Source organism: Calidris pugnax, unplaced genomic scaffold (genome assembly GCF_001431845.1).
Source record: "Calidris pugnax isolate Ruff unplaced genomic scaffold, ASM143184v1 scaffold9, whole genome shotgun sequence".
Classification (NCBI taxonomy): Eukaryota; Metazoa; Chordata; class Aves; order Charadriiformes; family Scolopacidae; genus Calidris; species Calidris pugnax.
The window spans coordinates 1,089,058-1,100,023 of record NW_015090778.1 but is presented as its reverse complement, the minus strand read 5'-3'; the positions used below and the strand labels follow the sequence as shown (position 1 = coordinate 1,100,023).

At 38.6% G+C, this 10,966-nt stretch overlaps 1 protein-coding gene across 5 annotated transcripts in view; it reads right to left on the bottom strand.

The window, feature by feature from the left end:
* Positions 1 to 9,765, bottom strand: part of RHOT1 (ras homolog family member T1) — a 27,876-nt gene extending 18,111 nt beyond the window's left edge. For 3 of the 5 annotated variants that reach the window (XM_014952836.1, XM_014952865.1, XM_014952856.1), the window contains exons 1-7: positions 9,625 to 9,765; positions 5,812 to 5,870; positions 3,558 to 3,639; positions 2,298 to 2,341; positions 1,436 to 1,489; positions 1,007 to 1,059; positions 344 to 452 (exon numbers count right to left, since the gene is read on the bottom strand). In XM_014952836.1, the coding sequence (XP_014808322.1) occupies positions 344 to 452; positions 1,007 to 1,059; positions 1,436 to 1,489; positions 2,298 to 2,341; positions 3,558 to 3,639; positions 5,812 to 5,870; positions 9,625 to 9,661 (438 nt within the window). In that variant the 5' untranslated portion in view covers positions 9,662 to 9,765. Of the gene's footprint in view, positions 1 to 343; positions 453 to 863; positions 1,060 to 1,435; positions 1,490 to 2,297; positions 2,342 to 3,557; positions 3,640 to 5,811; positions 5,871 to 8,984; positions 9,247 to 9,624 lie in introns of those variants that run through there. The other 2 variants (XM_014952876.1, XM_014952846.1) reach the window with 2 other exon arrangements.
* Between the last annotated feature and the right edge of the window lie 1,201 nt (positions 9,766 to 10,966).

Genomic DNA, 10,966 nt, shown 5'->3' with positions numbered 1-10,966 from the left:
TCTAATAAAAAAAAAAAAAAAAAAAGAAGCATATCCACAAATATTAATCCAATTTTTAATACTGTGCAGACATCTGTCAGGCTTAGTATTAAATTTAAAACACTTGCTAAAGGCAAGGATGTGAGGAGGCACTAAATATTAGAGGAATTTGGCAGTAACATTTGACTATATAATAGCGTAATCTTCTCTAAAGAGAAATAACATATAAAGTCACCAAGATAATGGCTTATATTTGAATATTTTTTTTTAAATAATACCACCTTTGCTATTAAAAAGTTGCCATACATGCGTGGCAAGAATATATTTTTTGTTACTCTTTCTAATTTCATAAATTCTTGCATACCTCTACACATGTTTCTATCTCTGTATACTGATTCATAATGGGAAGGATAGTTTCCATACTGCTATATTCCACTAGATCAGACTTGTTTCCAACTAATATAAGAGGAAGCCTGGAAACAAAAAACAAAACAAAACAAAAAGGTTAAGAGCTTTAAAGACAAAGGGATAAAAAGATCTGTCTTAATTTAGCATTCTGCCTCCCACCAGAAGCCATTATATTATTTTCATGATGTAATTAAATATCACTGGCAGCCAACAGGCAAAATTGATAGCAGTTTGAAGTAAACTGTAAACACTTAAGACAGAAGCATACTTCGTGTTGATACTGCAAAATACACACAATTAAACACAAAAGTAACTAATCATATTGTTATTATACAAAACCAACATCAGTAGAAAAGCTATACAGACCATGTAGCCAAAACCAGCGATACCATAACAAATATAAACACACCTGGTAAAAGCCGCCCATGAAATTCAAAATACATAGCATTGCTGGCATATGTAACAGACCTACATACTTTAAATCTCTTGTTGCTTGGACTTCTTATAGAAACTTTAAGTTTAGAATTTGATTTTCTTAAACAATTAACATCCTCAACACTGTCCATTGACACCCATCGATGTGCAGCCTAATTCACACTTCTCATCTTTACTTATGCACCTGCTATCTTTGTCTGTCCTTTCATTGATGAGAGGAATCCATCGACTTGTTACCTAAAGTGGGATTAAAAACAAAAATGAAAAATACATTTTCAAATTACATTTTCAAATTTCACATGACTAACTTGTGCACAAGTTTGACTACAACTGCTACTGCTTCTTTCCCAAGAAGGTACACATTTACCCCACAAAGAAGGAAACAAAAACTGGAGACGATTAATGAGCAACTTTCTCAGGTGACTGAAATGACTAAAAACTCGGATGTTGCAATGGACCAGAAGCAATAAGACACCTATGTGATCTCTTAACAGCTTGATCTCAAACACTGTCTACTGCATTTCACATGTCTAATACAGTTTTCAGCTTGCCAACAATTAACAGTGCAGAAGTTACAGCTCAAGCAGTAACTGGGTAAAATGTGTTACCATACCTTATCAATAGAATTCTTGTTGTTAACAGCATATACTATACAAATCACATTCGCCTAAAATGAAAAGAAAGGAAAGGCATGGGATTCCACTCTTTACAGACTCTAAGAGCAACAGAGACAATCAAGAACCATACGTAACACCAGAGTAAGAACAGCTCCACCATTAGTCAAAAACTGTGCCCCTGACTTGTTTAAGATACTTGTAGCCTGAACAACAGCTTAAACCAAATAATTTATATGTTGAGAAGTGCCAAAAAGCCTGACTTGCAGGCTTACGGCTGCAAGACATTCACAGCTTGTGCCTGCAGAAAGGCTATCAAGAAATCTAAACTGAAGAATCATTATTTGCAGCCTCCACTCAAGTACCAAACTCAACGCCAGAAATGGAACACACACCATGACAGACTGTACAGAAAATGCACAAAGGTGCTTAGAAAAACCTGACAATAGGAAACAGAAGGAATCATAAAATTATGAAGAATCCTGTGCTATTTGTAAATACAATAGCACAACATGACAGAAAGAAGTGAAATGGATCTCTCCAGGGTAGGATTATTTCTTTAAAAAAAACTGTGAATCCCTTGGCCTACTGATTAAAAGGTATTTAAGCCTGTCCTTTCCCTTGGAGGACCAAAGCTTTAGCACAATTCACCAACACAGTGGCAGTACTTAATTTTCTTAAATAGACTATACTATAGCAGAGGGCACAAACCAAACCAAAATGAAATGCCAAGCAAGAAAAAGCAAGAGAGGTCTTTTTTTCTTCAATTCAAACTGAAGCCCATCTAATACAGAGAACTTAAAAGGAAAGATTGCTCCAAAAGCAGAAACTATTGTCTAGTAAATGCTAAAATACACTTACCTGTGATATTTCATGGTAAAGCTGCTCATCACTTTGCTCTGCTTCTACATTCAATAGAATAAGGCATTCATTAATACTAACCATTTTTGCAAAGAAAACTGAAAAACTTAAGAAACTGAACTAGGGTATTTCACAATATTCGTAAGATAGCCCTGTGAAAGTTCTTGTTATTTAATTGAAATGTCTTTTTATAAAATGCAATAAAGACTGCTTCTGCTGCAACAATAATTAAATTGATCCATTAACTTACAAAACAGAAACAGTGTGGCACACAAGTTTTTTTTAGCAGCTATTTTAAAGAGGAATAATCAAATTTGTAGACAGGTTCTCCCTGGAATGAGTCATGGTTGGCATCCCCCTACTTTTATCAACATAATAAGTAGCAACGTAGTTCTATAATGTAAACTTTTACAATAGAACATGGGATATATTAACTTTATTCCTGTGTTGATGATTTTTTATTTTAGTGAGACCAAGCTTCTCTTAACTGAATCTATGAAACATTTCATTCAATAGAAAGAAAAACTCACTCCACATAGATTTAAGCTTAAGTCCAAGAAAAAAAACAACGCATTATTTCTTTGCTCCAAATAGGTAAACACACCACAGATATTTCCTCAGCAGGGGTGGGAGAGAGAAGACAGGAAGGAATCTGCTAACGTGGCCTAATTGGCTGTCACTATAAATGGTGGAAGGGTTTTTCTAGCTGTGCAACAGTTACATATATTTATGATAGCATATGAACCTTGATACCGAGCCTATTTATCTATTCAGTAAGGTCAAGGAGATTAAAAATATACCAAAACCCAAAAATACAAAATATGAAACTGAAAAAGGATAAGGTGTTCAAATGTAGAAAGTTAGAAAGAGAGAGAATATAAGGTACATAGTCTCCTGCATCTTAGTAATTTCTTCACTGAAAAAAAAAAAAACAAAAAAAAGTTTTGAATTCTATGAATGTATTTACCTTTGTCTGAACCTGTAAATATGTCCATCACACAAAGAATGCCAAGTTCACTGGAACATTGCTCTGACTGTCTTTCATGGAGGTACCAAAGCAGTTAATGTTAGGCTTTGAATTAGCAGGACCAGCCTTCACCATCTGATTTAGTTTTATCCCATGATTTTCTACTTTAATCTAGTCTTTTCCTACGTGTAGCTGTGGTCCCACACCAGTATGACTGTTAAAGAGGCTATTGAGTTAGACAAACAATTCCATACCAAATCAGTCAAACAGTAACGGTATTGTGTAGTCCTTACCTGAATAATCCACTATGTGGGTTGGCACTCTTTCAGGGGTGACGTCAGCTGGAATGGTGATTTCTTCAGCACGTGGTGGAACCTTGGGTTGTAAAGAAACAGCAAGAAAAAGCCTTTAAAGATAATCCAGAAAATTCAGATGGTCGAAAAAGTCATATACTGTACTACACTTGTCAATTAGTCAGCTTTAAATAGAACAGCTTAGTAGTAGTTCAAGTACTTTGGGGATTTTTTTTTTTTTGCAATGTACTGAAAGTCACTGCTACTTTCTCATCTTTATTGATCTACTTACTGAGTAAGGAACTTCCTGTATGTCTTGCAAGAAAGCAATGTTGTTAAAGGATTCATTGAATAAGAGTGAAAAACATAAACAAACCCTGAATTGCAATTTACTTTAAACAAAAAAGTCATGCAAGTAAAAGTTCTAAAATTTGGGGGGGTTATCAAATTCAACCAATTACTTCAAAGGGCTACAACATTCTTTAGCAGGAGAGTAACATCAGAGTTAGCACGACATTATTGACAAACTAAATACTGTTTAGTCTATGTTTAAATGTTTTAATTTTTGCAGAAGGTATCCTGATACCACTCCTGCTGAAATCAGTACAAGAACTTCCCCTGAGAACAGTGCATGAGTTGTTAAACAAAAAAAATAAAACATTCAAGATACAGCAGACAAGCATGACAAAATACAAATCTCAATTCTTACATAACCATAACCTGACAACTTCCCTGCTTATGACAGAATGCTAAACATTACGTTCAGAAAAGCCTGCAAAGCAAAACATGATACTAATAAAAAGCATGTTCTGCAAAATACTGTAAACTAGCTATGATCGCTGGCCAATTCTTCCAGAGAACACGAATCCATATTCAGGAAGAATCAATTGAAACCTAATTTTAATGAAAACTTCCTGCAAAGCTATTTATTGCCCTTTACCTGCTGACACTGAACTTTCATGATGCTTTTGTTTTCTTTTATTAAAAAAGGGAAAAAAGAAAAGCCAATTACCGGAAGAATGGCTCTTTGTAACGCTTCAGGCTCTACTTATATCTTCATGGAGAATGACTACTGATAATACCCACTATATTAAACACCACTTCAAAGTCTGAAATGTCTGTTACACATACCCAATAGCTTCGACCTGCATGACTAACCTGCAGGATTGTACGTGTCTCTTTCAGCAGTTTATATAGGATGCAGTATTTTTTAACAGTTACTTCTGTAATTTCAGACAGAATCTGTGTTCTATATAAATGATGCTTTTTCTCTTAACATGAATTTAGGGAAATATTCTAGATTACACAGCAGAAAGAAGATGAGAGGTGAATAGAGGCCTAATATTCATTAAACACATCAACAAAAAACCTGTCAAAGGAACCGGTCCCTAAACAGTTTAAGAACAAACAGAAACTGGAGCTCCTTTTTACCTGTAAGGTTTGGAACTAAATTCAATTACGGTAACAATCTAAACCTGACTCATGAACTGTGGTAACCTACTGATTTGCATTAAACACAGTGCAGTGTAGATTCAAAGAGCAGCACATGATGTCTATTTTAAGACTTGTGATCAGAAGAAATAAACATTCATGTTTATATGTAAAAAGCTTAACTATTTGCAGCAGCTGCAGTACTTTTTATGGCACAGAGAGAACTATGTGCTGCTTTTTTAAAGGAATAAAACATAGAAGTTGTTTTGCTTTTATTCTGGAAAAAAACAGTAAGAGTTTTGGGCATTTTTTACTTCAAAAGAATCAGGAAAACATTCTTCAAAAATAGAACTTAGTACACAAAAAATGGTTAAATATAAGTTATACAATGTGACTTTTTAATTCCTCATTTTCGTTCATTCTTCAATCTACTTGCTCTTTAAATAAAACACGACAAAAAAACTGAGTGTTGTCTTCTTTCAACACCTTCCCATATATGAATCTCTAATGTTGAAATATGCTGCCAGTTATGACCAGTTTCAGCTGCTTAAAAAAACCCTGGCATTCCGCAAAAATTAGTTTAATTAACCATGTGAAAAACAAGAAAGTAACTTAGAAAAAATTTAAATTCCTAATCTTCACAAAGAAATATATTTAAATTAACCTGCATCACTCTTCCAGATGCCATCATTGTGGTTTTAGACTTCAATTTTTTCTAAATAGGAAACATTATCTTAAAGTGAAAACTATTAACTTGCACTTTGAAAGAAACCTATACAACAGGATAGAAACACAACACAGAAAACAAATAAGGATGCTCTACCTCTTCTGGAAATTCTTCACTGACAAGAGACATTATTAGTGATGTCTTCCCAACTCTGGCTGCAAAAGCATTAAAAACAGAGATTAGATAATTTGGTTTTGTTACACTCAATAGTTGTATCCCATCTTAAAATGGGAAGTATTTTAAAAACATTTTCCAACTGACCATGTTAAAGGCTTTTCATCTGTTGTTTAAACACACTAAATATGGATGACAGCAATTCTCTTGTTAATTCTTTTATTGTAAAATCTTAAGGTCCATTTTACACTTCTGCATTTAATCCAGATGGGAATCAAATCCTGCTCTTACACAAAAGAATTAGCCAATTTTAACCTTAGCATGGAAAATTTAAGCAAACAAAACAAAATTTCAAAACAAACTAGAAATGCATTAATACAACTTAATAAATAGAAACAAAGAAGGCTCACAGAAAGGAATTTAGCAATTAACTCTTTTTATAGTGTTCTTGACGTGATGATTGCGCTTCAGACCTAAACTACCAAGGATAAGAGCTAGACAAGAAGACTTGGTTCTGTCATCAATGGACAAAATCTCCAGAAACGAGTTTGGCTACTTTGAAAGTGCAAGAGCAAAATCTCCTTGATTTAAACGAGCCGTCCCCCACAAGAAGTGAAAAAAAGCAAACAAATCACCAACCCCTCTAAAGTAATACTTTTCTTAATCCAGAAGATGATCATCTCTGCTTTAAAATGCAACTCTATTCGGTCAAATAAATTATTCCATTTACCTGCAAAGTTCAGACATCTGATATCACAGTTGGATTGCTTGGTTTTGAGAATATTTCAAGTGACCTTTTAAAATCAAGAGTTGGTAACTTTTCTCAGGGTTCCCTTCTCTCTAAAAGTCTTCATCTGTCAAATTCCCATTCCTTTGAAAGCCTTGAGAGACTATTACTGTGTTAGTTGTTTTCAAGACATTTCTTAAAAAAACGAAATGTTCAGATTCAAATATTATCTGGGCTTGTCTATTTCTGATAGACCTCAGTTCAAGCAAAAAACCCTCATCCTGGACACACAGCACCTTCACTAGCACACGTTTTACCAACCAGTACAGTGCTCACAGTCAGAGCCTGCGTCACTGTTCATACTGAAAAGTTTTACCAACCAGTACAGTGCTCACAGTCAGAGCCCGCGTCACTGTTCATACTGAAAACAGTATCAACTGTCACCAACTGACAGAAGTCGTTTTGCTGATATCACTGCATTTACACTTGCCTATTTAATTGTATATACTTCTGAATATGGGAGGAAGAAGAAGAGATGAAATTGTACAACTAGTATTACTGAACTGATGATCTAGTCAAAGTACATTCAACTTATCCAAGTTTATTTTTGGCATAGTAACAAAGGGCCTTCTGACATCCAGAAACAAAAGCTTCTCTTCATCATGGTAAGTTAACGAGCAGTTATTACAAAATTATGAAAAGTAAAGGAAAAGTTGCCCTGGGGAGGAAGACTTTTGTTTTCCTTAGGGAGAACAGTTGTAAGTTTTTCCCAGTGGCATCAGCTGGAGAGCAGTAAGATGCAGGTTTTATAACAACAATTGGGCTGTGTTTTCATTCAAGATGCTCGTATGAACTAAAACCACAATTTACACTGCTAAGTGTCCTCCTGCATCAACTGCACCTTAAGTTTCATCCTGACAGAATTGAAAGAACTTTAAAAGCTCTCCTATTTCCATAGGAAAAAAAGATATGTACTTTCCTGATAGGCAAATGTTATTAGATAATTACTGAAAATGGTGCTATGTATTTTGCATCTGACCAAGTCAGCTTTAAGTTGAAACAGTAGCAAAACATGTTGGCTTTGCAGATATAGAAACTCATTTCATTGATTTTATATTACTGAAAGGATAAGACTATGAACTGCTGGTTAGTAAAGATGTTTGGTATTTATAAGCTGATACACTTAATATTCTAGAGTAGGTTCAATTGTAGAGATTCGGTTTATTTTGCTTGAATCTAGGTCAACCATTTGCCTTTCCAAGTCTGTTTACAGTCCTAGAAATAACAGCCTAAATGTTGGCTGACTAGGATGAAGGGAACAGCACAGCACTTCATGATAATTAACTCGTCTTTTTCTTCCTATGTAAGTCTCTTAGGTCATCCTGCATAAAATAACACGCTGAACATATTCTGAAAATTATTGGCTATTAAATATTCATGTTTGCACCACTGTATACTAAGACTAAAATAACCTTAAACCTAAAATATAGACCACTGGGGATGAAAAAGGCTGTGCTTTGGAAGAGGCTGACAAGAAAAGATCTTCACATAGTATTTCAGAGCCTGACCTGACAGTCTGCTGTTCTCATCTAACAAGCATTACATGGTCTAGACTAACGTGTGCTTTCAGACTCACATATGTATGTAACACATGTACACAGAACAGAAGGAACAGTACAACTGACAAGTCTCACTGATTTGTAAAACAAATTTCTCCCTTCTGTTTGTTACAATTCCAACAAAAATACAATCGAAAGATGTTCACAATCTCTGACATGGGCCACGTACTATATCCTGCTATATTTAAGAGACCCCTGGCATTGAAATTTTCATTTGGACACACTGTGAACATAATTGCCAAATCAAAGCACCTGTTACACCTGTACTTAAACCACTGTACAGAGTCCATTCAGAACATGCCATTGCCAAAGACACTAAGGAAAATTAGGCATACCTTCTGAAAAGGAATGCACCTGTGTATTCAAATGCACAACTACATTTCTAAATAAACCCAGTAAATCTAGGCAAATAAAAGCTTCGTGAGTTAACTCCTTCTGCATCAGTACCATCGCTCTGAAGATTCCTCTAAAAAGAAGTCACAGATATCTTTCCTGGCAGTACAGAGCCAACCTGCACTTATAAAATAACTGCATAACTGCATATAAATATACATGAGGCATTCAGTTTTCGGGAAAGCTTTGTCAGTAGTACTACATTCTTAGTATAAGTAGGTAATTTTACTAATAACACTTGGTAATTACTCCGTATTCTTTTCCTGTAAGGAACTTCAGCCCACTTTACAAACTAACAACGGGACCTCCCTGCTGCTATTTACATCAATACGAAGCTGTACCTTTGAAAGGCTAATCACTTATTTGGGTAACTTAAGGACATAATTTTAGGAACATATGACAAAACACAGACTCACCGTAACTTTGGAACGCACATAAGTATGTGCTGTTTATTCAAGGTCATACAGTTTAGTGGCAGAAGCAGGGACCTGGCTCCCTGTTCTACCCTCAAGTCCACAACACCCGACTGACAACCGCCCGGAGCACATCTGGCCGCTGATTTCCAGACATAGGAAATAAGAAAGATTGAAGTTTGGCTTCCAAGACAAAAAAGTTGAAACGGGACTCGGCCAAACACAGAGGAAGAATTTAATCCTCGACTCGTCTCCAGGGAGGTGCAAAAAGCACATCAACTCCGCAAACTGACTTCCACGCTCGGTATCCCGCCAAGGTGCGGTGAGAAGCCGGGAGCTGCCGGCCGAGAACCCGGGAGCTGCCGGGCCCGCCGGCGCCTCCCTCCCGTCGCTGGAGCCGCGCACGGAGCTCCCGGCCTCAACCGCTGCCAGGCAACTCCGCTCCTCTCCCGGCCGCTCTGGACGGGCCTCCCCGCCCCGAGGCGAAGGAGCCAAGGCAGCGATGAGGGACGCGCCGCCCCGGGGCGATGTGACAGCCGGCGGCATGGCGGCAGCGGCTCCCCCTCACCCACGGCCCCCGCCCTGTCCCACAGCCTCGGCCCCCGCCCTGCCCCGCGGCCGGTCCGGTCCCTCCCGCACTCACGTTCTCCCACCAGCAGGATCCTCACGTCCTTCTTCATGGCCGCGCTCGCTGGTCCCGCCGCGGGGCGCTTCACATCGGGCTCGGCGGGGGAAGCGGAACCGCCGCGGCCTACACCCCCCCCCCCCCTTACCCGACTTCGCCCGCGTCGCCTCTTCCTACGGTGGCTCGCGAGGGCCAGGGGCAGGGGCAGGAACGGCGGCGCGCGCCTGCGTGTGCGGCTGCGCGGGACGGTGAGGGCCGCGCGCGACGGTGAGGGCCGCGCGCCGCCCTGAGGCGATTCCCGCCGCCGGGGCGGGGAGGGAGGAAAGCGGGTTGAGGGAGCCGGGGGCGGCTGTGCGAGGGGACCCCAGCGGCTCTGTCGTGCCCCCTCTGTCCCTGTGACTGCCGCTTGTGGCCCCCAAAACAAAAAAAGAATGTAGTTGTGCATTTGAATACACAGGTGCATTCCTTTTCAGAAGGTATGCCTAATTTGCCTTAGTGTCTTTGGCAATGGCATGTTCTGAATGGACTCTGTACAGTGGTTTAAGTACAGGTGTAACAGGTGCTTTGATTTGGCAATTATGTTCACAGTGTGTCCAAATGAAAATTTCAATGCCAGGGGTCTCTTAAATATAGCAGGATATAGTACGTGGCCCATGTCAGAGATTGTGAACATCTTTCGATTGTATTTTTGTTGGAATTGTAACAAACAGAAGGGAGAAATTTGTTTTACAAATCAGTGAGACTTGTCAGTTGTACTGTTCCTTCTGTTCTGTGTACATGTGTTACATACATATGTGAGTCTGAAAGCACACGTTAGTCTAGACCATGTAATGCTTGTTAGATGAGAACAGCAGACTGTCAGGTCAGGCTCTGAAATACTATGTGAAGATCTTTTCTTGTCAGCCTCTTCCAAAGCACAGCCTTTTTCATCCCCAGTGGTCTATATTTTAGGTTTAAGGTTATTTTAGTCTTAGTATACAGTGGTGCAAACATGAATATTTAATAGCCAATAATTTTCAGAATATGTTCAGCGTGTTATTTTATGCAGGATGACCTAAAAGACTTACATAGGAAGAAAAAGACGAGTTAATTATCATGAAGTGCTGTGCTGTTCCCTTCATCCTAGTCAGCCAACATTTAGGCTGTTATTTCTAGGACTGTAAACAGACTTGGAAAGGCAAATGGTTGACCTAGATTCAAGCAAAATAAACCGAATCTCTCATTTTGGGGGGGGGGGCTGAGGAAGTGGCATGGGGGAAACCCAGGACAGACTCAGGCCCGCTACAACGAGGGCCAGGAGCTGTCCCTCCTTGGGGACCCCCAGCCCCTGGGGCTGCCTCCTTCACCCCAACACCCCAAA